This window comes from Taudactylus pleione, unplaced genomic scaffold, assembly GCF_031769625.1.
Source record: "Taudactylus pleione unplaced genomic scaffold, aTauple2 ptg000109l, whole genome shotgun sequence".
NCBI lineage: Eukaryota > Metazoa > Chordata > Amphibia > Anura > Myobatrachidae > Taudactylus > Taudactylus pleione.
Window position 1 is genome coordinate 8,284,193 of NW_028284511.1, and position 27,578 is coordinate 8,311,770.

The 27,578-nt window shown below is 45.2% G+C and overlaps 1 protein-coding gene across 1 annotated transcript in view; it reads right to left on the reverse strand.

The window, feature by feature from the left end:
* EPS8L2 (EPS8 signaling adaptor L2) overlaps positions 1-27,578 on the reverse strand; it is a 258,096-nt gene that overhangs the window by 19,606 nt on the left and 210,912 nt on the right. The window contains exons 7-17 of the mRNA XM_088471000.1: positions 23,803-23,882; positions 16,631-16,749; positions 16,298-16,377; positions 14,328-14,454; positions 11,908-11,996; positions 8,475-8,549; positions 6,327-6,475; positions 5,075-5,222; positions 2,200-2,297; positions 989-1,097; positions 742-864 (exon numbers count right to left, since the gene is read on the reverse strand). Of these exons, the coding sequence (XP_088327126.1) occupies positions 742-864; positions 989-1,097; positions 2,200-2,297; positions 5,075-5,222; positions 6,327-6,475; positions 8,475-8,549; positions 11,908-11,996; positions 14,328-14,454; positions 16,298-16,377; positions 16,631-16,749; positions 23,803-23,882 (1,197 nt within the window). The remainder of the gene's footprint in view (positions 1-741; positions 865-988; positions 1,098-2,199; positions 2,298-5,074; positions 5,223-6,326; positions 6,476-8,474; positions 8,550-11,907; positions 11,997-14,327; positions 14,455-16,297; positions 16,378-16,630; positions 16,750-23,802; positions 23,883-27,578) is intronic.

Genomic DNA, 27,578 nt, shown 5'->3' on the forward strand with positions numbered 1-27,578 from the left:
TGATGAAGACAAAACTGAAGGGAAAATGCCCCAAGAACAAGCAGGAACTGAAGACATTTGCAGTAGAGGCCTGGCAGAGCATTACCAGGGATGAAACCCGGCGTCTGGTGATGTCTATGCATTCCAGACTTCAGGCTGTAATTGCCTGCAAAGCATTTGCAACAAAGTATTAAAAAGTGAAATTTAGATTTAGGATTGTTTAGTTTGTCCCATTACTTTTGGCCCCTTACAAAGTTGGAGGCACATATAGAAACCGTTGTAATTCCTACACCATTCATCTGATTTGGATGTAATTACCCTCAAATTAAATCTGAAAGTCTGCAGTTAAAGCACATCTTGTTTGTTTCATTTCAAAGCCATTGTGGTGGTGAATAGAGGACAAAATATGAAAATTCTGTCAATGTCCCAATATTTATGCACCTGACTGTATTGCTTTTTATCCTTAGAATATGGCACATTAGGCATGATTCAGACTTGTACGCAAACCCCAAGGTTTGCAATGCATACAAGTCCTATAGTGGGGGGACTGCGCATGTACAGTACACGTTCTGCCCATGTGCAGAACAGGTCCAACATCATCGCTGACAGTGCCCTCTAAGCCGCAGCCTGATTGAGCCGTAATGAGCAAGAGCTGTGTGTTTATCCAATACTACAGTGTGTTTGTTACATTCTTGGTACAATCCTATAATTTTATCAGTTAGAACTTGTGTCATGGGCATGAGTTTCAGAGCGTTACTTTACCGTTCCATACGGCCCATCTAAATGGTCTTCTGTGGACACTACATCAAGGATATTGTACGGGACATAACCTTCCTGCCCAATCCTGTTCCTTAATTTCCACCACTGCTTGTTGTCCTCCACTATCTGCAAAATAAGACAATCAATCAAGGTCCAACCAAGAACGTATCAACGATATGTCCATGTCATCAACTTTTGTTGATCATCTTTTATGTAGTGTAAAGAACTTCTTATTATAGAACACACTTACCTCCAGGACTTCATCTTTCAGCACTGACAGCTCATTGGCGTTTCGGGCAGTGAAGTCATAACGGATTTTGGCGCATTTCTGTGGCTGGGCCGGTACTGGTGCTTCATAACTGTTTACAAAAGGAAAGGAGATGTATTATAGAGAGCTTCTTTTAGCCAAACGCTAACTAATCCTGAGAGTCATATTTAGAGGCTGATTCTGCTTTAGCCGCAGACACGGTGGCAGCTGCATCCTTTGCCGCAGTCTCGTCTGTGTGTGATGCTAATGGCGCAGGCAGTATTCACCTGAGACACTAACTTGCAGCGTCTAGAGAAAGTGCCTAATGTACGGACCATCGATTACACCAACGAAAATGTCACCAGTCCTATGGCAGGTGCAGTTTCTCCTTCTGACCATGGATTCCAGTGTGAGCGGCTGTGTCTTCGGAGGCAGCCGCTTTCAGCATCACGCCCGCGCCGGCTTAGCGCCCTCCCTGTTACCTACTAGGAACACCCACTAAAATTCACAGACCGTGCATCCGATTCTGTACTGCGTCTCTGAGCGCTAGCAATCGGGATGCATGTGCAGACGTAAAACATCAGCCAACTGCATGCTGCATCAACCCTCTGTCTGACTCAGAATCAGGCCCTTAGGGTGTAATATGTAGTTTAGTGCCAATAAAGGCAGTAATAAGATTACATTCGTCATACAGATGTGTCCTCACCCATCTAGCGTTTGTGCCATATGACACTTGACGCTAAGCCACAGGTAGTGAGGTGCACTTTTTCCAAATGTTTGCATCTTACTCGCATCGTATAAAGTCACCTACAGTGTACCAGGGTAAGGTAGGTACTGCAAGGTAGTGTACCCTCCGAATCAATACAGGGTAGGTGCAAATATACAATGCTGCCCGGGACCTGGCGTACACCAGGCACATGTGCTGCCAATGTAGAGCCGGAAGCATCTCGCAATATGTACAGTTTTGCATTGCATTTTTTTCAAACAATAATTTAAGACCAATATGTGATCAGCCCTGCATCATCCCCTGTGCATACAGTATTTCAATAAAGCTGTGTAAATTCTTCATGGACTCCCACCAGAATGGGTCTGGTGCCTGCACAGATACCAGACCATCGGGAATCTGCGTCCTAGCGTGCACTGCAGAATTAGGCCCTTATACTGATGGTGTAGTTGGGCTAAGTGCTGGCTGTACAGCATGAGTCTCCATATACCTGGTGAGCTTAGGGCCTGTGTTGTATTCTGGCTCTGGAGGCAGGACTTGTTGTTTGAATGAGGGTGTTCGGTAAGGATTTCCATTAGGAGGAGGAAGCTGGAAGACAATATATGGATATGTCACTCATAGTTAGCTCATGCTGAGGCTGGCATAATATATAATCCATTACATATAAAATAAGATACATGAAACATTACTCCTCAGGATTAAAGGCAAATTAACCATTAGGAAAACTATTGTATACATACATTCAGGACTTGTAAGGCTAAATTATAGTTTTGGGAGATATAGGGCCTGATTCAGAGATGTACACAAACCTGATGGTTTGCGTACATCTCCAATCTTCTGGGGTCTGCGCATGCGCAGGACCCTTTCTGCACATCTGTAGAACGGGTCCTGCGATTTTGCTCTCAGATTCCCCAGGCCGCAGCCATTTTGGGGGTAGAGCGGGGGCGGCTTGGCTGGTCAGCGTTCCTGGTCGCTCCCGTCTTTTCTGAGAGGGAGAAGGCCAGGGTATGCATATTTCTTGGCTCGCAGGCTGCCCGACTAGGCTGAGCGAGTCTCAGCTTACGCAGCCTGGCCGGAGGAGCAACCATCGCAACTGGTGGTCACGATGGTTGCGATGGTGATCTGAGGCAGCGTCTACGGACGCTGCTCTCGGATCTCTCAGATGAAGCAAGGAGATGTCTATTACCTACAGGCACCTACTGTATTTGCATTTGGACAGTATCGCACAGCTGCTTCCATCCCTGAATGAGGCCCATAGTGCATATCACATGAGAACAGTCACACATGTGGTTGGCTGATGAACAAACATAGGTTCATGGCAGACAGGAAAGAATGACTGAATAATTATACAAAGATTAGAGATTAGAACATAAGGGCTGTATAGTTAATAGTAGTGGTTAATAAAAGCCAGTTTAGCAAACAGCTACAAGACAGGGAATCATGAGTGCATTTATGGATTAAGCAGCGTTTCCCAAATCCAGTCTTCAGGGAGCCCTAACAGTGCGTGTTTTCCATATCTACGTGCTGGAGCACAAGTGTGCTCATTGACTGACTGACTGTCACATTTTGATCCACAGTCGGTAATAATTATTTCACATGTGATTCTGTGAGGAGACCTGGAAAACATGCACTGTTAAGTTTCCCTGAGGACTGGATTGGGAAACACTAACCTGAACTCTATCCAATTAGAAAAGTGTCAGAGCACATCATTTGTCTAAACGTACATCTGTATTAGTAGTAGTTAGTTATTTTTGAGGTGCTGGATGACAGAGTTTTGGAAAAGATTAAGGGGAAAATTTACTAAGCGGTGGTTAGACGGTGGTTTCTATTCTATACTAAACCCTGGTGGTTTGGTGGTGGTTTTGCAGTGGTTCCTAAATGACAGCCCTGTTCTATTCTATTGTAAAATGTGTTTTGATGGCAGTTTTACAGCGGTTTTAGCCTTAGTAAATTTGCTTATAGCGAAACCGCCGCCAAACCACAGTCAAAACACATTTTACAATAGAATAGAACAGGGCTGTCATTTAGAAACCACTGCAAAACCACCACCAAACCGCCGGGGTTTAGAATAGAATAGAAACCGCCGTCAAACCACCGCTTAGTAAATTTTGCCCTAAATGTGTGGCATACAAAACTGTATGTAATCATGTAAGACTCCAAGATGAGAATGATGGCAGAATTTATTGCAAAGCTGAAGATTTCAGGCATGAAACTAAAAGAGTTTGGTGTTAGGTTTTGTCTTATAGCGCTTTTATACCTAAATTCCGAGTCTGACCTGGAGGCTGGAACAGGGTTCCAAACTGGATCAGATCCGGAAATTTAGCCGGCGCCGACCCAGGATATTCCCGAGTCGGTGCTGTTCACACCGGAGCCGGGTCTGCAGTGGACGCTTGGAGATGACGTCACCTCCAAGCGCCACTGAAGCCAGTACTCGGCCGACATGCGGCGCGCTCCAGGTCATCATAAACCGGATCGCGCCGTTTACACTACAGGGTTTCACTGTTCATTCCCATGTAAAACCCTGCTGTTTACCTGGGTTGGATTGCCGGGTCACTCGACCCGGGAATCCAACCCTGTCCCCTTTTACACCAAGGAGCTACCCGGGTTAACCCTGCAATAACCTGGGTTTTAGCTCTGGTGTAAAAGGGGTATTAGTTGTGAGTGATAACATAAAGGAGGAAGCAGATGGGATACAGTCGAGATACTAGATGAGTTATTTAAGGCTTAAACACTGTGGTAGTTCTAAAATCCCAAACTGAGTATTTCAGAGAAACAGTATAAAGAAACAAAAATTTGCTCTTTACTACTTGATGAGCCCTCCTCTCTGATACAGGGAGTGGAAACAAGGTGTAATTCAATGATACGGTTATATTATTCAGAGGTCAACGCTATGCTGATGTTTGGCCAATGAATTCTGTACAGCGCAAGCGTCTAAGTCACACAGCGCCTGCATCGTGATGGTTTACTGACCGTGGACGTAATGAATATTTAGACGCAGAATGACAGTCAGTGTGCGTTTTTGGGAGGCAACGGGGGGTCTAGTTAAACGCTGGCATGTCGCAAACGTCTTGTGAGCGAGTCGCAGCCAGCAGCAGCGCCTTTCTACGCAGCTTCACTGGTCTCAGCGATTTACTGCCGATGGACATTCTGGCAACCATAGAGTTGCTTCGAAGATCGATGGTGCGACTAATGTGCGATCGATGTACGCAAGCGGCAGATTAGACACAGCTGGTGGGTGTCTCTGTACAAATTACAGCGGCTGCGGCATTAGAATGAATTCTCAATACAGCAATGGGGCTAGTGTCCACATCCGAATCATACCCCAAATACTTCGCTAAATTCAAATGGTTACTTTGCATACTCACCTCTTCATGGATCTTAGGTTTGTTCTCTGGTGGATATCCCATATCCATCTCCCAAGGTGCTCCCTGGAAGATCTCCAGTGGGGGTATCCAGCCACCATTAAACTTCGGTATGTACTGAGGAATTAAGGGTTCCTTTGGCCAGTCTACCCTGAAAGACGCAGCATAACAGCAGTCAGAATGTTGCTATTGTACTTGTGCGGCACAGTTTTTGTATGTTCTTTTTACTTTTCAAGATTTCAATAAGATTGTACACACCAGGGCGAGACCACTCCAAATCACTATTAAATGACAATTGTGCTCAGGCAAAGGGGTCTATGTATTAAGCCTTGGAGAGAGATAAAGTGGACGGAGATAAAGTACCAACCAATCAGCTCATAACTGACACTTTACAGGTTGTGTTTGAAAAATTACAGGAGCTGATTGGTTGACATTTTATCTCCATCCACTTTGTGACTCTCCAAGGCTTAGTACATAGATCCCATAGTCACATGACAGTTGCAGAACCAATCCCTGTTCACGTCATGTACTGTGCCATTATGGCAGGTATTTTAGCTACATACCTGGTCAAATAAGTGTACAAATATAATTTATTCTAATTTAAAACAAACAAAAAAAAAATCAATAACAAAGATAAAATAATTTTTAGAAATAGGGAGGGTTTTCATCTTTTCCACCAAAATCCCGGCTTAGACCCCGTTTCCACTGCACCCTCGTCCAAGTTTTTCCCGGGTCGCCTCCGTTTCCACTCAATCCGGGTAAGCCCAGCAAAAACTGTGGATGTCATTAAAAATGGCCTCTGGGTGATTACATCAGCAGTCAGCACCCGGGAAGGACCAATCAGCGGCTTTTGCATTTACCTGGGTCAAAAAACCTGGGTAAGAGCTGTTTCCACTGCAGTGTTACTGGGTTTTACTCGCTAAAACCCCTGCTCGATCCCCGGGAAGAAATCCTGGGTCAGTAAACCCGTGATTTTTTTCTTTGGAGCCATTTCCACTGAGCCGCATCCCGGGTAGACACGGCAGTTACCCGGGTTTTTTTAGGTAGTGGAAAGGGGTATTAGCTATTATTTCCATGAGTTTTATCTTTATTTTTTGACGAGTTTCTCTCCTTTTCAGAAGTGTCAATATGAGTACTTCACAAGTTTCTGAGAATATTCTGTCTCTGATAGGCTGCTTCTAAACTGTAAAGGACATTAGTCGACTGTGCTATTCTTCAGTCTCTTAACTTTAGTTTTTAGCCCCTTCTAACTTACCTTGGTTTGGTCCACCTTTCTCCAAGAGACTCCCAGAGGTGCATTTCTTTCGGGGTCAGATGCCCCCTCAAGAAGTCAGTTGCATCTTTGGATAATAGAGGACAGGTGATAGCTTTTCCCAAATCTGGGCCTCCAGAGCTCTGAACTATCTACAAAAGAAGTAACAAAGAGATATCATAATATCATGAGATAGGACTTAAAGTGCCCTTACACAGGTATACATGAGACTGTGCCCTTACACAGGTATGCATGAGACAGTGCCCTTACACAGGTATGCATGAGACAGTGCCCTTACACAGGTATGCATGAGACAGTGCCCTTACACAGGTATGCGTGAGACAGTGCCCTTACACAGGTATGCGTGAGACAGTGCCCTTACACAGGTATGCATGAGACAGTGCCCTTACACAGGTATGCATGAGAAAGTGCCCTTACACAGGTATGCGTGAGAAAGTGCCCTTACACAGGTATACATGAGACAGTGCCCTTACACAGGTATGCGTGAGAAAGTGCCCTTACACAGGTATACATGAGACAGTGCCCTTACACAGGTATGCATGAGACAGTGCCCTTACACAGGTATACATGAGACAGTGCCCTTACACAGGTATGCATGAGACAGTGCCCTTACACAGGTATGCGTGAGAAAGTGCCCTAACACAGGTATACATGAGACAGTGCCCTTGCACAGGTATACATGAAACAGTGCCCTTACACAAGTATGCATGAGACAGTGCCCTTACACAGGTATGCATGAGACAGTGCCCTTACACAGGTCGACATGACACAGAAACAGACAAATCTCAGGTGCACAACTCCAAATTATTGATAATATATAAATGCAATAACATTTTGCAATCAATAGATGTTTTTAGCTTACATATGGCCAAGGTTATGGGCCTACCCACCATATCCAGGTAACCTCTTTAGGGTAGGTCCCTAACATACTAGGGTTCAAATCCAGAGCGCAGGACCCCCCCAAACTGGCCGAGCTAAGCTGCCCCAGGGCACCGCCATAGTAAGAAAAGTGCAGTGTAAAAGAGATAGTTAAGAGCAGCCACAGCTGCATATAAAGAATGAAAATAAAAAAGTGAAATCCGTGTATAATAAACAAACAGTGAAGGGTTAAAATGTGTTATAAAAGAATAATGTGTTATAATGCAGTGCCCTGAAAAGATCAACCAAAGCAATCCAGGGGGACCCACGCCCCAAAAATGAACCAAAGTTGCACTACAGTATATAACTTGTAGGACTTACCAAGAATTGTGCCTAATACCAGTGTGCATATACTATACCAGACTCCATGCTTTTAAACCAATAAGGAAGGGTGCTAATCCAGACTGAGGGCATCTCCTTTTTTAAAGAGGTCATTCTTTATATGCAGTTGTGGCTGCTCTTAACTATCTCTTTTACACTGCACTTTTCTTACTATGGCGGTGCCCTGGGGCAGCTTAGCTGGGCCAGTTTGGGGGGGTTCCTGGGCTCTGGATTTGAACCCTAGTATGTTAGGGACCTACCCTAAAGAGGTTATGGTGGGTAGGCCCATAACCTTGGCCATGATTATGCTAAAAACCTCTATTGATTGCAAAATTTTATTGCATTTATATATTATCAATTATTTGGAGTTGTGCACCTGAGATTTCTCTGTTTCTGTGCCTGCAATTAGTCTCATCAGGTAGCACCTCCCATTATATATATAGTCAGGGTGTGCAGTCCAGGAATCTTTCCCATATACAGGTATACATGAGACAGTGCCCTTACAGAAGTATGCATGAGACAGTGCCCTTACACCAGTATGCATGAGACAGTGCCCTTACACAGGTATGCATGTAACGGTGCCCTTACAGGTATGCTTGACCCAAGTAAATTGATAAAACATAGAGTTTTTGCAACTGGGCCAAATCTTTTGGGGCCCAGTCACTGTGGTCATAGATATTGGGGGGAATGTAATAGAATGTGAGCTTACAGCTAAATAAAGTTGTTGGCAGCCGCATAGTTTGTGGCGAGTTAGTGGAAATAGGACTTTATACTATGTACGTAACCACAGCAGTGAACATCACAGTAAGGATGGTAAAAAATATTGTGTATATATAAGTTACATGCTTTAAACTTTATTGGGAAAGCCATAATAGATAAAGTTATAGTTACCAGATCCAATGGCCCAAAGAGAAAATGGATCAGCTCAGCGGAACTTGGATTCTGAATATGTTTTTTTAACTTGGCCTAACACAAAAGATAATAAAAAATAATCAGAAATATATATTTTTTTAAATAAAAGCAGGAAGATGTAAAAGAATGGGAATCAAAAGAAATCCCCATATGTTCATAATTGTTCTTACACTATGACTGTAATGTTGACAGATAACCACACAAATCACAAGATATATATATATATATATATATATATATATATATATCCTCCATGGATGGCACTCCCAATATATGGATCACAACAGGTGCCTTCCAATACGGTCAAACCTTGGTCCGACCAAATGTAATAAACCAGTCCGGCGGCACTCTGACAAAACTTTAAACAACACAGGAATTAAATTCCGACGTTTCGGAGCTCACATTAATGCCCCTTCCTCAAGATTTGAAATTACATTATGCACGCCTCATGCCTTGTTATACCAGAGGCCGGAATATTCGTAATTGGATTGTTAAATCAGACATCAGTAGATTAGAGCAAGATAGCCGTTAAGGTTTTTTACAAACTAAATTAGGATGTTTTAAATGTCTTAATTGTCTTACATGTTGCTCCTTGACGACGGGTCAGACCTTCTGTCATCCTTATAGTGGTAAAAGATATACTATACGTCATAGAGTTACTTGCACTACGAGGTATATAATATATATAATTTTGTCAGAGTGCCGCCGGACTGGTTTATTATATATATATATTATATATATATGGCCTGATTCAGAGATGGACGCTAATGCGATCGTATGCTAATGAAATTCGTACAGAACGCAGCAGCGAAAATATGATAATAGTTACAAAGATCACCAAAGCATAGGGATGCCCACTGCTGCCTTCTCATCTGATGTCGCTTACCTGCAGAAAAATCAGTAACATCGACGCACATCGAGCGGCCATCTTACCCTTGTGGCAGACTGACTAGCCGCAAACACTGCAGCTCTCCTAACACGCAGAGAGCTCTCATGCAGCGTATGCAATGGCTAATTTATGTACGCCCATGAAACGATGTTCAAACATGCAGACACACCTGCGTTTATCTGACCACCCCTCTGTTACCACCCCCAAACACTTTGCGATGGATTCCCCTGCGCATCCATAATCGCAGCGCGTACGCAGTGCATCTTATACACATGCGCAATAGCAAACAATTGATCTATCTGCGTCCGTAATCGCCATTGCGTCCATCTCTTAATCATGGTTAATAGTGAGCTAGGTACACACAGGGGCAGACAAAAATTAGCTGCGGGATGCATTGGTAGCAAAATCTTACTAGCTTTTGCTTGCAACTCTATGGGACAGGAGCAAAAACACATTTGGTCACCTTCAATCCCCGCAAATGTGCACTGCGGCTACAAAGCATGCACAGCCCTCTGATAATCGCTCAACTGCGTGAACATGGAAATAGCGTCCACATCGCAATTAGGCCCTTTGTCACAAAAGTAAAACTGTGGTAATAGCTTATTCCCTTTATTTGTGAGCAATTGGATTGTTCAGCCTATACATGCACAGTCTTTACATTATAGCAGCCACATGGGAAGCAAATGCATTTCTTCCTGTCTTGTAGCCTACAGCATTTTCCATATGATATAGGAGGAATCTAACAGCTACTATGGGAAGATATTTTGGCAATTATAAGACGGAAATAACCATATGCAATGGTAATGCTCTGTAGCCCTCATGTTATCATGTTTCCTGACGGCACATTCATCTTTGGTTCATGCAGTCTGGTATCATGTCGTTTTTTGACAGCAAATTAATCTAAGCATTTTTTTCAAAAACAGTTACAGTAGATTTCCTTTCCTCCATTTCTATATCCATTCCATGAATTGTGTTCATTAATGAAGCTACTTTAATGTATATGCGAAGTAGCGGCTTCTACAGCATATCCAAGTTTGTGGCTGAGGCAGAATGCTAGGGGTAAATTTACTAAGAATCGTGTCTGGTCCGAGTTGAAATACTCACAGCATCACTGAAACACAGGAGACAGCTGAAACACACAAATTTACCAAGAATCGTGTCTTTTTCCCTGAGTTTCCGGTGTTTGACCGCAGTCAAACACACCCGAACATGCAGCCTGGACATATCAGTGACATACGTGCAGGCTGCATGTGTGTTTTGTGTTAAAAAAAATGTAAGAATAGAAAAAAAAAAAAGAAGTGGGGTTCCCCCCCAATATCATAACCAGCCCCGGGCTCTGGGAGCCAGTCCTGGTTCTAGAAATATGGGAGACCCCCGTATTTTATGAACCAGCACTGAGCTCCGTGAGCCGGTCCCTAGTTTTTTGAGGTTTTGTGAGGTTCCCCGTATTTTTAAAACCAGCACCAGGCTCAAACTAGTTGGAGTGTAATGCCACAGCCAGGGGACCCTTTCACCGGGTCCTCTGGCCAAAGCATTAATACCCGAAACTAGTCAGCACAGGTCAGGGATCCCAGGGGAGGTGGAGATTCACCAAATAAAGGGGTCCCCCCCTCTCCTTAGCACACCAAGGCTTGGTTGAAGCCCAGGCTCTTCCATGCACTCCTAGCCGGTGGATGCCAGAGTAATAGTGAGAATAATAAAAGTATACTGTTGTTTTTTACAGTGGAATTACAGGTGCCAACATGCCTGCTCTTTAGCATTTGTGGAACTACAAGTGGCAGCAGGTGGCCGGCACTGGTATCCCCACTGTAAAGAAAAAAAAAATAGTAAAAAAAAAAAAAGACAGGACACACACTCTGTAGAAAAGTTTTTTACACCCAAACAAATACATACTGTACTATACTCACCTGAGTACTATACTCAGTCAATGAGGAGAGCCAGAGGTGGAGCTTACCAGGAGGGCAGATGTGCCTGCCTTGTGCAGCACACTGCTGGAGGACGCGACCACGGCTGGCCTGGCACCTTAGGTGCAGGGGGGAGGGCCCCATAGCAGCCACACCCCCTGCACCTACAGTAGTTATGCCAGTGTTGTGACACCTCTCAGCGCAACTAATAGAACTTCAGGGGTTTCAGGCAGCCCATGGTGCCAGATCTAAACTACTTTCTCATAAAGGAAGATGGTGTTTTCTTGTGCTGAGAAAAGTTGTTCAATCAGAAAAGATGCCTTGTTGCACTAAAATGAAAAATAACTCTGCTTCTTTTGAGAAAATATATTGGTGGTAATAAGCACTAGATCCCAGCAGCTCTTACTGGGTGGCCACAGAGAGATGCTTCATTTTAGGTACAATTTTTCTTTAAGATCTGTAAATCTACAGGTCACTACACTTCACACTGCACAAACATTTATTTTCACTCTTAACAGTGGAAAATTAAAAAGAAAATGTAGGAAGAAAGCTAACCACCGGATAGAACAGCACGTAAATTAACTATTTATTTTATTGCATTATTGAAGTTGATTCTTACCAAGAGGTTGATAGCCAGCTTGATCTTCTGAAAACAATCTATGAATTCCAGCTCTGTGGGCGGTTTGGACCGTAACGTCAGGACTCCCTCTGTGAGAAACCAGGAAATATTTTTAGACATTTTATAAAAAACCTGGTAGTAATAAGTGCTTGTGTAACTGTCTTTGTCAGGATGGGTACGGGATGCCGGCGCTTGGGATCCCGGCGGTCAAAATCTTGATGCCGGCATTCCGACAGGGTTAGGATACCGACACCAGTCGGTAGATATCTTAACCCACCCCCTCTTTCTATCATAACCCTCCCTCCCTGGTGCCTGAACCTAACCTCCTGCCCGAGTGCCTAAACCTACGCACCCTAAATGTAACCCTCCCCCCTAGTGCCTAACCCTCCCCCTAGTGCAGGGGTGGGGAACCTTTTTTCTGCGAAGGGCCATTTTAATATATATAACATTATTCGCGGGCCTGGAGCAGGCAACGCCCCCTCCATGTGATGTTGCACAGGGGAGGGGCAACAATCGCCTGTGATTACAGCAATACCCGAAGCATACTGAGGATGCTCCGGGGAGCTGTAAGGGCAGCGGTGTGACCATCTGAAGCGTCCTAAGGATGCTCCAGGCGGCACTGATGCATAGATTCTGGCTGCAGGGTGCCATTCTAGGCACCCTGCTAGCCAGATGAGGCTAGCAGAAAAAAGCTCGGAGGGCCAGACCAAATGATTCCGGGGGCCTTATACGGCCCCCGGGCCTGAGGTTCCCCATCCCTGCCCTAGTGCTTAACCCTAACCCCTAACTCTCCCCCCAACCCTGCTACTTACCTTTGGGATGCCAGCGGTTGGGATGCTGGTGCCGGGATACTAACTGGCTGCATGTTAATTGTAAAGAAGAGTAGGATTTATAGAGGTGTAAAATATTGCTGGTGCAATTGGATGTGGCACTCGGGTTTGGTATATTTTGTGAACATTCATTATGTAGACATTCACAATGATGACATGTGAATGCCGACATAGTCAGTTGATAGTGACTTCTGGCTGTCATGGAGCGGTTCCAGCGGTGAGTAACTTTAACCTCTAACCCTAATCCCTAACTTTCCCCTCCCACATCCTAACCCTCCCCCAAGTGCCTAACCCTAACCCTCCACTTAGTGCCTAATAGTCTGCAGATGTCGATATGTTCTATGGGTCTGATTCAGAGATGTACACAATGCCGGGGGGCTGCTAAGCAAACGCAGGCGTGTCTGACCATTTAAACGCCAGTTCATGTGAGTGCATAAATTAGCCACTGCGATCTCCTTCGCAGCATGAGAGCTCTCTGTGTGTTAGGAGAGACGCTGTGTTTGAGACAGGTCAGACCTGCTGCATATGCTGCCTGATCTGCGTCAATGTTACCAATGTTTATGCTGGTAAGTGACGTTGGACAGATATGGGAAGGCAGCAGTGGGCGTCCCTATGCTCGGGTAAACATTAGCATATTTTCGCAGCTGTGTCCTGTGCGAAATTGCAGCTGCGATTGTATTAGAGCCTGTTTCAGGGATGGACGCTATGTCAATATTTCAACAATGTCGACTTCATAACTGTCACTATGACATTATAAGTGTCAACATTTTGAATGTCGAGATAACAGGAGCATATTATGCGCGAGGGGGCCCGTGTGCAGCGGGTCCCCTCCTCTGAGCAGCAGGTCCCGCATCTCACCTTGTTCCTGCAAGGTGGTCCCTCCTCCTGCGCGGCGCCATCTTCCCAGTGATATTCGGGAGGATGGCATATGGCACATGCACACAAGAGAGCAAAGGTTCTGGCCCAGTGCCAGAGTCTTTACTTTCAATGCACAGCGCTGAAGCAGTCACTGGGAAGATGACACCGCGGAGGAGGAGGGCCCTGCTTTCCGGAGCAAGGCGAGGAAACTTTGGGTGCAGGGTGTGCGCTGCACCACACACCCAACACCCATTATAACTACACCCAGGGCCTGATTCAGACCCGGACGCTATTTGCGGCCACTCGCTCTCAAAAAGGGTCCGTCTATGCAAAACATGCGCTCGCTCTTTGCGGTGTAAGGACGCCTCTATGTTTTAGCGGGCAAGGGATTATTGCGCTGCCATCTGTTTAAAGACGCCCCCTTGCCACTCGCAACAAGCATCATCTCTTGGGAACGCCCCCGTCAGGGAGGCACGCCCCCGGCACGCCCACCAAAGGGGGCGTGCTGTCAATCAACATCGACAGCACGCCCCCTTTGATCAGACACAACGAGCGAGGGAAAGTCCTTCGCTCGTCGCGTCTGGCGCATGCGCACGACGGAGCTCCCGCCGTCATGCGCATGCGCAGTACACAACATCGACCCACTTGCGAACGGACAGCCGCTTGCGAGTGGGTCTGAATCAGGCCCCATATGCGGTACTCTCTCAAATACTTATATCTACAGATGATTACCTGCTGGTCCTTTCTTTTTGCTCTTTTTGCCTTTCTTTCTCTGGTTCAGCTGCTTGAATGCTTCAGCTGCTTTTTGTAGCTTAGCCACAAATACTTCTATGTCATCCAGTGTGCAGTTTAGGCATTGCTAAAATAAATAAAAAAAAATCAATTTATATACATATATATCTAGAAATTCTGTACTTGTACTATCACACGTACATGCAGGTAACATGCATAAACAACCTTATTGTATAGACATTGACAAACACTGAATAATCTGGATGTCTCTGCTTAAGTAACTGTGTTGGTGTTAAAGTCTGCCTGGCACTTTCCCTATTCACCGATGCGACCAGAATCACCGATGCGACCAGAATCACCGGTGCGGCCAGAATCTCTGATCCGCCGGTCGGAAACGCAGATGGGTGGCCATCGATGATCGGTGATCCGTTGGAGAATCTATGAAATTCTTCATGTTAAAAGTCTCCGATTTGCTGATCCTGGTCATATTTTGTTAGCGATCAGCAAATCAGTGAGATCCAAAGGCCCCCATGCATCCACTGATGCCCCGACCCCAGAGTCTGGGGATTGGGGCATTGCCCCAATCCAACACTGGTGTATAAGGGCCTTAGGATGCATGAACAAATAGCTAAATTAGTCAACTTTACTTTAACACAGTACACAAGATTCACTAACATTGGACATTTAGGAAAATACAATTTTAATTCCATTATATCCTCAAAAGAAAATAATTACATTATTAATGGGAAGAGAAGTAGAAACTTTTAATTCTCTAACACAGAACTTTATTTATCAGAATCACTAGGACACCCTCCTTATAATTAGCTTAATTTGGCCAATAATGACATGTCAGTTTTGGGGTGCACAGTGCAGGAAAATGGGTTCATTGATGTGGGACAGGTATATGGGGGGAATGGGACAGGTGTTTAAGATTGCAGGTGGGTGTTACAGATGTATTTTGAAGGTTTATTAGAAGTGTCTTAAAATGACATAAATATATACATACAGTATAGGCATTTTTACGCACCCTCAATTTAAGTAGAACATTTATTTAGCAGAAAAACACGTGCTTCCTATCATTATTTAACTGTTTTAGATAAATGCATATAACAGCAAATGGACACAATTAAGAACCCAAATTATTAGGCCCATTAATACACTTCTATACTGTTATACTATATCACGTTGCCTTTTTTTGGGGTACAGGCAGACTTCCCCGTACGCTTATCGCAGCTAAAACCAGCAAGAATGATTGCGCGAATGCTGCATCAAAACTTCTGCAATTGAATTGTGCAGTGAAAACAGGAGAGAGCGCATAGACGCGATAAGCAAAATTATTGTGCGAAGTGTCCGACATCTTAACGTGTGAAAAGTTATCGCATTATAGCGGCTAGTTGAATTCCCCCCATAGACTGTAGTGGAGTAAAGCGGTGCCATAATAATAATAATTTTGTTATTAAATATAAAGCAGCTATGCAAAAATACGAGCAGGGCTGATCTCCGCTACATCAGAGGCGATTACGAATATTGGCTCATGTAGAAGTGAAGTGGTACAATATAGTGATTACCCTCATTACCATGCTTTCCTCCATATTTGCCTTAATACAGATATATTTTTGTGGTTTTTATAGTTGTGCTAGTTTTTCTTTCATAAAATAAATGCAAATCTGATTTATTTATTTTTTAAGCCAAAAAGACCCTTTTGAGTCATTGAAGGCTCTAACAACAAAGACCTCTTGTAGCATTTCCAGAACATGTTTTCCAGGTTACCATCATATTTTCTGCCTTGCAAGATCATCTGCATTTGGTTACATTACACACAGTTACCAAAGACAAAACACAGCAATGTATTTTAGTAACTGAGTTCTGGGCGAACGCAGTGACATCATAAAAAGTTGTTCTACCTGGGGGAGCAGCTATGGGATCCCTTAGAGACATCTATTTCTGTGTGTGTAATGTATCTTACTTACTGTTTCTTTCTCAATCTTCTTTGCTAGTGCTTCCCGGGATTCCTCGTGTTCCTGTGACAGATTACTTCTTCTATCAAACTCTGCCAAGGGAGATACATAAAGGTCAAATATAAGACAGCTAAAGCAGTGAAGAATCACAGTTAAAACAGGCATTAGCAACTTTTCCATTCTAGAAAACATTTCTTAGCCCTAATAAGGTTTATAGGGAGAAGCTGTGAGATCCCATAGGGAAAGAAACAACAAAATGATACTACTAATAGGGAACAATAAGAAATGGAGCACAGTGATGGCCATAGGAAATGTAGGGGACTTACAATGTGACTGAGGACTTACCGATCTCGCTTGACGTAGGCGGGGACATGACGCGGTTTTTGTTATCTCTGTACGCTGGCTTGGGGGCAGTGGCAGGAGGAAGAATGGACTCTCTTTGCTTGATTCTCTCCTGGTTAACCCTGCAATGCAAGTTACCATAAATATGTTGCTTTATTGAGCATTCAAAATACAATTAAACATCAATGGAGGGATTCAGTGGAATAATTGCTGTACTCTAAGCTAGTGTGTCTGGAGAATAAGTCATTTTCCATGTTATCCAGTCTGCAGTTTAAGGGGTCTATTTATCAACTCATTGCATATGCTAACGGTGCTCCAGCCTGTCATTTTTTATACAGATGACACTTAGGAGCTGATTGGCTGCAGAACCATTACCATAAGACTTTTAGCACTCATTGGGGTTAATCCAATTATCTGCGAAGGGTGCGAGTAGTATAACCCTCCCAGGGAAGTGCCTAACCCTAACCTACCCCCGGGGGTGCCTAACTTATTTCTGAAATATCTGCCTCTTTAGGACTTATGGGACCACAATTTGTGATTGGAAATTTCCAGCTCACGTACATTGTTGGTGGCTCCCATTTCACCCCTTACTGTTTGTATTAAAGTTTTTTAATTCCTTGTTTAAAAGCTTATTGAATAAGGTTTTTGGGGCTGATTTAGAGATTGACGCTGCTGCGTTTTTGTACGCAGCGGATGTGCGAGAATATGCAAATGTAACGAGAATATGCAAATGTCGCAGGCGCCTAGATTTGTATTGAGATGCCCACTGGCGGCTTCACAAATCCAAGTGCCTGTGTACAAAACTGCAGCATTGGTCACAGATCCTTCGATAATCGGACTTCTGAGTAACACTATGGTCACGCAGAATGGCCGCAGAAACGCCAGAGCCATGTTTTCTGCATACGGGATCACAGTCACAGTCTCTGACACTCCCTGAAAACGGTAGGTACATGCCTGCAATTTTGCCATCACTCCCCCATTACCTCCCCCAAATGCTTCCTAATGTCAATCACACTGCTGGAAAATAGTTGCTGTGTCCGCTGATGGTAATGTAACTAGACGCAATGCATAGTGCGACTCAAATGCATGCGCAGAGAACCGATAATTGCTCATCTGTATAAACATCGGCATAGCGTTCAATTCTGGATCAGGCCCATAAAACAGTCCTATTACACTGTATACAGACATACTGTAGGTTACTAGGGATGTAGTCAGGATGTCGGCGGACGGGATGCCGACCGCCAAAATCCCAACACCGCAATCTCGAACAGGATGAAGTTTCCAACACCGGAATCCCGAACAGGATGAAGATACCGGCGTCAGCATCCTGACCGCCGGCATCCTGAAGGTAAGTATCCGTCTTACCTTTAGTGTCAGCGCGGGGATTGGGTTGCTAGGGTTAGGCACCCCCGGGTGACAAGATTAGGGTGAGGCACCCCCCCGGGAGGGTTAAGGTTAGGCTGCGGGAAGGGGGGGATAGGGTTAGGCACCCCCGGGGGAGGTTAGGTTTAGGGTGCGGAAAGGGGGGTTGGAGTTAGGCACCACTTAGCGGAGGTTAGGGTTAGGCACCCCCCAGGGAGGTTAGGGTAAGGCACCACCAAGGGAGGGTTAGGGGGGAGAGGGAGAAGGTTAGGGTACTTACCAGCCGTAGTCGGGATTGTGAACAGTCAAGCTTCCGGCGTTGGTATTTGAACCAGCGGCTATTCAGCCACCGGGATATCATACCCAACCCGGTTACTACACATAATTAGCAGGACATGACATGATCACTGCTTTAATCAGAATACAATTACGTTAAACAAAGATAAAGTAGGACAGAGTACAGTATTTGGCCAATATTTAAATAATAATAAAAAATAATCAGGACCAAATTAGCAAATCTCGGCTGTCTGTGGAAACCAAGAAGAGACAGGTACAGCCAGCATGCTTCTTTTTATGTGGGAACGTCAATTTTCATTTTCTGAATAATCCGAGACTTTAAAACTGGTATAATAAATTTCAGCCTTGTACTATGTATTGCATTTGCATATTCCCTGTGCCTGCATTTTACAACACTGTTATCTATTATAAAGTCCATATCTTTATAATATATTATATCTATTATATGTGCAGATTACACAGCTACAGCCATAGCAGTCCCCGTGAATCTCTGGAGGTAGCAGCGCGAGGTCGCAGGAATCAGGTGAGAATATAATCCGCTTGGCAGGTAATGTATCCAAGCAGCAGCTCATTCAAATTGGAATCCACTGAGGATAAATACAATCTCTAGTTCTAATGCCAGTGATAGGTTAGTAAATATGGACTATGCTAAAGTCTAAAGGCCCCTACGCACTATATTTTGAATGATTTGACCAATTCCGACGCATCGGAACGACAAGTTGAAATCGTCACGTGTGTACGCACTATGGAGTCGATTCAGACCCACTCGCTAGGATGCGATCGCTCATAGCTGGCCGATATTTGCGATCTGCGCATGTGTATGCATCACAATGCGCGTGCGCGAACCACTACGAAAGATCAGGAAGCGTTCGCTCGTCCAGCATAGACAGCCCAGCAGAATGACTGACAGGAGAGGCCGTTTGTGGTTGGTAACAGGGGCAGGCCACTGAAAACGGGGGAGTGGAGGTGCAAACGCAGGCGTGCCTGAGAGCCTCAACATCGCTTCAGAGGCATGCATAATTAACAGGCAGCATCATTGAACACATCACCTGGTTGAATTTCACATTGAAGTGATCGCAGTGCTTGCAGCAGGGTATAGTCAACCTCAAGCGCTGTGATCGCATCCGATGGTGCTCGATGTACCAATGGTTTCATGCACTTCCAGGAGATGACGTGCGCAAGCGTGCGTCTTATGAAGTGTTGGTGGGTGTCTGCATACACAAGGTGATCGCACGCCAAGACATAGCGGGCGTGCTAATGCCTTGCCGTGTGATCGCCTGCCTTGCTGGGCATGCGCGAGCGAACGCATCTAGCGAGCGGGTCTGAATGAGCTCCTATGCGTGCTCCCGGGGCGTCATTCATCGATCTTTTGTACATGCAGAAAGACCGGTCAATCTCGTTAACGATTCCCCGCAGGTCGTGCAGTGTGCACGTAGTACCGGACAATATGGTTACATTATATAGTTGATATATCTTGCCTTGCTTGGTGGTTAGATCATTGTTTGTTAGTCTGTGTGCTCGCAACCGGGTCGATGGTGGGCCAGTGCGCACGACGGAGCCGGCTCCGTCATGCGCGAGACCCGGATAGCGCTCCGTCACTCCGGGTCTCGTACCAAAGCTGCCGATGTTGAGTGACAGCACGCCCCCTTTGGTGGGCGGGCCAGGGGCGTGGCTGCCCAGACGGAGGCGTTCCCATGGGAACGCCCACCATCTTGGACCGGCCCCACTGACATCACAAGTGATGTCAGTGGGAGAACTTTCAGCTCTGTTAGAGCCGAAATCTCTCTGGGGCTTGCGGCTACGAGACCCTACCACAAGGGTCTCGTCGCAAGCCCGATGGTCGCGATGGTCTTGACCATCGCGACCATCTCCCTGGCCGCTCGCTGGTCACCCACAGCTATGCGAGCGGCCAGGAGGCCGTTCTTAACAAAAAATAGCCCGGCCCTGATTCAGAGCGAGCGCTCTGTCAGAGCGTCCGTCTCTGAATCAGGGCCTCAGCCCGAAGTGATCAAGCCACACAGACTGTGTATACAGCCGTGAACTGCAGCACGGGGAGCGGCTTATGTGTTTCCATCTATCCCCCAGAATCTGGATATTTAGACTCTCCATGATCTTTTACATTTTTAGACTGTATCTCCTATTACTTGGAGTTTTATCCCGGAGCTGCCAAATCCAAGGGCTACTACCTCTGCTCATTCTCCTTGATCTCTCTGCTGCATTTGACGCTGTAGACCACCCTCTTCTCCTGCAAATCCTTCACTCTCTTGGTCTACGTGGGCCTGCCCTCTCCTGGCTGTTCTCCTACCTCTCTGATCATTCCTTCTCTGTCTCCTCTCATGACTCCTCTCCCCCCCCCCCACATCCACTAACAGTAAGAGTTTCCCAAGGTTCTGTTCTTGGACCTTTCCTATTCTCCCTATATACGTCCTCTTTTGGCTTCCTAATGTAATTTCTATGCTGATGATACTCAAATCTACCTTTCCACCCCTGACCTCTCCCCCTCGCTCCTTACCCGTATCTCCAACTGTCTCTCTGCTATCTCTTCCTGGATGTCCCAGCGCTTTCTTAAACTTGACATGTCTAAGACTGAGCTAATCATCTTCCCACCCTCTTCCATTACCTCACTTCCCACAATTTCATTATCTATTGATGGCACACGTATCTCCTCTAGCCCCAAAGTGCGCTGTCTTGGAGTTGTCCTAGACTCCTCCCTCTCCTTTAAACCACACATTTAGCAACTCTCACAGTCTTGCCGTTTCCACCTAAAAAATATTTCCAGGATTAGATCCTTCCTCACACTGGATGCTACTAAAACCCTCATCCACTTGCTGGTCATCTCCAGATTGGCTACTGTGACCCTCTCCTAGCTGGCCTCCCAGTCTCCCACCTCACTCCACTACAATCGGTCCTCAATGCTGCTGCTCAGCTCATCTTCCTCTCCAGAAGTTCTACATCTGCTTCCCCTCTCCTTCAAGCCGTACACTGGCTCCCCTTCCCCTTCGGATGCCAATTCCAGGTTCTTACACTCGCCTACAAAGCCCTTACCAAATCCTCTCCCACTTACATTTCTGACCTCATCTCCCTTCACACTCCTGCCCGTCCACTTCACTCAACAAATGTATGCCGACTCTCTTGCCAACTGATTACTTCCTCCCACTCACGCCTCCAAGATCTTGCCCCTGCTGCTCCCTACCTTTGGAACTCTCTCCCTCTCCCTATCAGACTCTCCACCTCTCTACAAATCTTCAAACGGGCTCTCAAGACCCACTACTTCATCAAGGCCTTCCAGCACTCATCCTAACCCACCTCATGCTCTTTCCTCCCTATCTACCTCTTCTGTGTCATGCCTGTCTGTCTGCCCCTCCCCTTTAGAATGTAAGCTCTCACGAGCAGGGACCTCTTCCCTCATGTGCTTCTCCTTACACTTTATTCCACTACTTACTCCCCACAAGGGCACCTAACACTTGACTGCCAACTCCCTGCTGCTTATTGTGAGTGTTTTAATCGCTATTGCAGCAATGTATATAAACCATGTCCTTGTCCTGCACTGTAATCAGGGGCTTTTCCGTGTGCAGTCTCCTACTTGGGCCCCCTGCTCTCTGTCCGGCGGCCGGCAGCGCACTGAGCTGTGCGCGGCCAGCGCCGGAGCTATAGACTCTGAGCACTAGAGTGAGCCCAGAGTCTATAGAGTATGCGCTGGTCACCGGGAAAATGGCCACGGCGGGCATTTTCCAGTCGCTTTTACAGCGCCGGACCCCCGCACCGACGTGGGACTCCGAAGAGGTAAGTAATACTATGGGTACAGGGTGTGCGGTGCGGGACCCCCCTGGACCCAGGGACCCGTGTGCCCCAAACACCCTGCACCCATTGTAGATACGCCCCTGACTGTAATGCTGTAAGTTACTCGTTTCTTGTTCACTTATTATTTTATGTACTCTGTAAGGCGCTGCGGAACACTCGTGGCGCCATATAAATAAAGGATAATAATAATAACTATGTAAATAAATAATAAGCAGAATACTGATATGTAATAATGACAGTCTACTCTTATCAGTGCTGTAACAAAATGTCAGTGTGTCCTGTGCTGGCTCCAACCCTAAACCCTAGAGCAGGGGTATTCAACATGTGGTCCTCCAGCTGTTGTGGAACTACACATCCCAGCATGCCCTGCCACGATTCTATCATGCCCTAATAGCAAAACTGTGGCAGGGGCTGCTGGGATGTATAGTATCACAACAGGTGGAGGGCCGCATGTTGTACGGTGCCTGCCCCGAGCTTTCCTAGTTACAGCCCTGCCTCTTATTATTAATTTAAGACTTTAATGAGGAGCAGTAATGTAGAAGAACATCTGAAATGCTGTGGGCGATAGTAGGCAGGTCTTTCAGTTGACATTTTTACATAATTCACTATGCACATCCCCATGTGGAGCCCCTCTCCTCTAACAGTAGCCACATAATGACAGGGCCTATAAACCTGCAAGACGTCCCCATATACTGGTGTTAGTAAAGCTGGGTACACACTAGGGGCCTGATTCAGAGCCGGACGCTCTGAAAGAGCGCTCGCTCTGAATCAGGGCGTTTTTTTTTTTTGGAGCAGCCTCCTGGCCGCTCGCATAGCTGTGGGTGACCACCCACAGCTATAGCGAGCAGCCAGGTTGATGGTCGCGATGGTTAAGACCATCACGACCATCGGGCTTGCGACGAAACCCTTGTGGTAGGGTCTCATGGCCGCAAGCCCCCAGAGAGCTTCCGGCTCTATTAGATGATGTCAGTGGGGCCGCCCACAAACGGTAGGCGTTTGCTTGGGAACGCCTCCGTTTGTGAAGCCACCCCCCGGCCACTCCTACCAAACGGGGTGAGCTGTCAATCACCATCGACAGCTCGCCCCCTTTGGTGCGAGACCCGAAGCGACGGAGGACCAGTCACTAGCCGGGTCTCGCGCATGCGCACGACGGAGCCGGTTCCATCGTGTGCATGCCCAGTGGGCAAACATCGACCCGGTTGCGAGCGTTTGCGACCGGGTCTGAATCAGGCCCTAGGTCAACTAAATGGCCGACTGACCGTCTCGCCGACCGAGCAGCCGATATACACACTTACCAATCCACTGCTCGACATGTTGTCCTAACGTCACAGTTGGGCGTGCATTTGAATTTGCCCACCCATCTGTGACGACAGTCCCTGCAGCACACAGTCAGATGTATCTACAGATATACAGATATATCAGCCATCTGCTGTGCTGTCCACCGATATGTCTGTAAACTACGTACACACCCGCCGACGAGCTCTCAATATATCTGCCAGTCAATTGAATGCCTGAGATATTGCCCAATGTGTACCCAGCATAAATAACCTCCTCTGAACATTTTTTCAAATATGTCTCCAGCTGACGTGTTCACTATATTATATATATATATTTATATATAATATATATATATATATATCTGTAGTAAGACTCTTCTGTGATGTGGCTCCCAGTGACCCTCTTAGCCAGGTTAGCAGATTATAGATGATACTCACTTGAGAGTCTGTGGTCGCATTTTCTTCCCATGTTTTATGTCAGCTAGTGCACTTTCAATGTCTGCATGAAGCAGCTCAGCCTGTGAAAATAAATGGTACATAGCTCTGAATAAGAAGGATAGGCACGCCAGGAGGCCCAGATTACCAGCACGGCATTAGTCGTTTCAGTAGTTATTTCAGGCAGTAGAATACGGCAAAAAGACAACACTAATATTAAAAGTGAATGTAATAATGACAAACATAACACTATGGGGGAGATTTAATAAAGCTTGGAGAGAGATAAAATTGGAGATAAATAGCACCAACCAATCAGCTCCCAACTGTAATTTTTCAAACACAGCCTGTAAAGTGACAGTTGGGAGCTGATTGCTTGGTGCTAGTTATCTCCAATTTTATCTCTCTCCAAGCTGTATTAAATCTCCCCCTATGAGCCTGAGTTGAATGTAAATCGGTCGTAATTGCCCCAGCATAACATGTGTATCTTTGCCTGTATGCATCTCTCCAGCTGGACTCTCGCTATCTGTACCCTTGGTTTGATGCCCGACATCATGATCAGTGCATACTTTCACCAGCGCTATGGTTTTTGCAAAAGATCCAAAACACAACTCTGAAAAGCCTACAATTTGGTCAACACGCCCTTAGTTAATTTACAGCCCAGCTACACCCATTTAGCTGCAAGTGGAGATGTAACTGAGATGACTCCATATTGCCTGTACTTGCGTACGCTTTGTCCCGGAGCGCGAGCAGTGTGAAAACACACAAGATGCGCTCCACAAAAGGACTTGCGGTCATCTCAGCATCAGAACCGATATGTCTTTATAGTGTATCAGCCATCAGAAACTCCACGTACATTCAGCAATAGCAATAATGGCAAAGTGTATTTTTTTAATTCAGAGCTTATATAATATAGCAAAGTAAGGGATCAAAGGATTAGCAAAACATATGTATTGCACAAGAACGAAAAGTTATCTAGCACGTTTATTCTTCTATTTTTATTTGTGATCTGAGGGCCTGATTCAGCAAGGAACGCACAGGAGAAAACGCACACACTTGGCCAATGTTTTCGCACTGCGCATGCGTATGCACCGCATTGTGCGTGCGTGAACTAGCCAGTGCGACCGGGTTAGGGTGCGCAGACCCTTCCGAAATTGATTGACAGGAAGTGCCATTTGTGGGTGGTGACGGGGGGTGGTCAGGCAAACGCAGGCGTGCCTGTGCGTTGGGATGCCGTTATAGGGGCATGCATAATTCAGACAGTGTGGCAGCATATGCAGCCACACCGTAAGCTCTACATAGGAAGCAGGCAAAATCCTGCGGCAGGTCAGGTCAACCACTAATATGCTAATGGATCCGATGGTTCTCGATGTTACCGATGTTTACGCTATCTTGCGTACTGATCAGGCTTTGAGTAGAGGGAGATGGGCGGTTTAAAATGGGGCTTGGCATCTGCATCTTGTGCTGCAGTCTCCGTGCGTATGCATTGATTAGCATATTCTCGCAGTGGACGGGTGCATGCGTATGCATTGATTAGCATATTCTCGCAGTAGACGGGTGCATGCGTATGCATTGATTAGCATATTCTCGCAGTGGACGGGTGCATGCGTATGCATTGATTAGCATATTCTCGCAGTGGACGGGTGCATGCGTATGCATTGATTAGCATATTCTCGCAGTAGACGGGTGCATGCGTATGCATTGATTAGCATATTCTCGCAGTGGACGGGTGCATGCGTATGCATTGATTAGCATATTCTCGCAGTAGACGGGTGCATGCGTATGCATTGATTAGCATATTCTCGCAGTGGACGGGTGCATGCGTATGCATTGATTAGCATATTCTCGCAGTGGACGGGTGCATGCGTATGCATTGATTAGCATATTCTCGCAGTGGACGGGTGCATGCGTATGCATTGATTAGCATATTCTCGCAGTAGACGGGTGCATGCGTATGCATTGATTAGCATATTCTCGCAGTGGACGGGTGCATGCGTATGCATTGATTAGCATATTCTCGCAGTAGACGGGTGCATGCGTATGCATTGATTAGCATATTCTCGCAGTGGACGGGTGCATGCGTATGCATTGATTAGCATATTCTCGCAGTGGACGGTTGCATGCGTATGCATTGATTAGCATATTTTCGCAGCGGACGGGTGTGTGCGTTCTCTCCTGTGCGTTCCTTGCTGAATCAGGCCCTGAGTCCTTTTGCATGAAACAAACAGCACTCCCGCATAATGAAGTCACTCGGCAACTGCTGACCAGATGATGGCAGTATATGCCCACCATGGCACCTATGCTCCACCGTTAAGATACAAAAAAACACCAAATTACAGCAGCTAGTTTAACTGTGCATAACAGAGAAATTGTGATATATTAGTCACAATAAAATACTTTATATTGGTATCATAAACAATTATTAGTCCACTGCCATCTATTGTGATAGCCATAAGTAATTTTTTCAGCAGTAACTATCTGTTTGAAACCTGCTTAGAGGGACAAAATACACTTTGACCCTGGTAATATGCAAAAGTTGTCCTGCCATGACTCCTTAACAACGGTTGTCCCCCGGTGGGAATTGAATATTGTCCACTAAATATTTACAAAGAGTAGACATTAGGCATCGCTTTTAAAGGGTCACAAACATATACAAAGGAATATATAATGGACCCGCACTGAGAAAATTCTACAGGAATATAATGAATAATGTATCTCATATGTATACCTCAAACAGACTTATAAATACATACACACATTCGTGTCGCAGTATTCCTATCATAGGTCATAAGACAACAATCTAACAGACCATCTATAGGAAAGTCTATGGTGCTCCCCAGAGTCAGTTATAGCATGAAAACCACAAAGGAGAAAAGAAAGGGACTCTTTGTGGGGGCACACAATGGGTATAGAGATATGGCTAATAATAGCGAATTAAAAATTAACTTTTATTAAGCATAGTATAAAAAAGTGAGCAACTAAAGACAAATTGACAAACAAAAGGACAGACAATACATGTATGAATGAATCAGGGGAGATAAATTCTCCACTGAATAAAGGGTAAACAAATACTATGATATATTGAATACAAATGGGTGCCTATGATCCCAATATAATTATAATACCATATGGTTCTTATTTAAGGCGTACATGCCTGTACAGTGATAATGCATATATGCATAATTCAATCGAAATGCATATTTCACGGAGAGGGTCACCTCTGATATTAATAACACTCTTTATGATATTTCAGAAGAGATAAGCAGTATGTATATGAAAACTGCAGGAACTTAGCAAGATAATGCTGAGATGACATAAACAATCAATATGCGCCTTTGGCCACAATATTAATACTTGTTGATTCACAGTTAAATCACGCTAGTGTATACAAAAAACATGAGTATACATTGAATTAGAGAGATACATTTCCCACAATTAAATTGTCCTATGATATGAAGGTTCCTCTTTGTGGTATTAAGAGAGATAGGCACACAAAAAAGATATTCAATAGTACAAAAAAAAATATATATATATAAAAGTCAAAGGAGATGTATTCTCCTCACGGGAGATATATTCTCCAAAAAGCCAGGCGAAATAATACTATGATGGTATAAATATAAAATATGCCTATTAGCCACAATGTACTTTAGTTAACACAGTGTAGGCATACTGTATCAAAAAAAGATCACCTTGAAAATAGTGTCTTCTTTCTGATAAGATAAATTCATATTAGTTGTAATACATATATCGGTATATATGCCCACAAGCACTGAAGATAAATA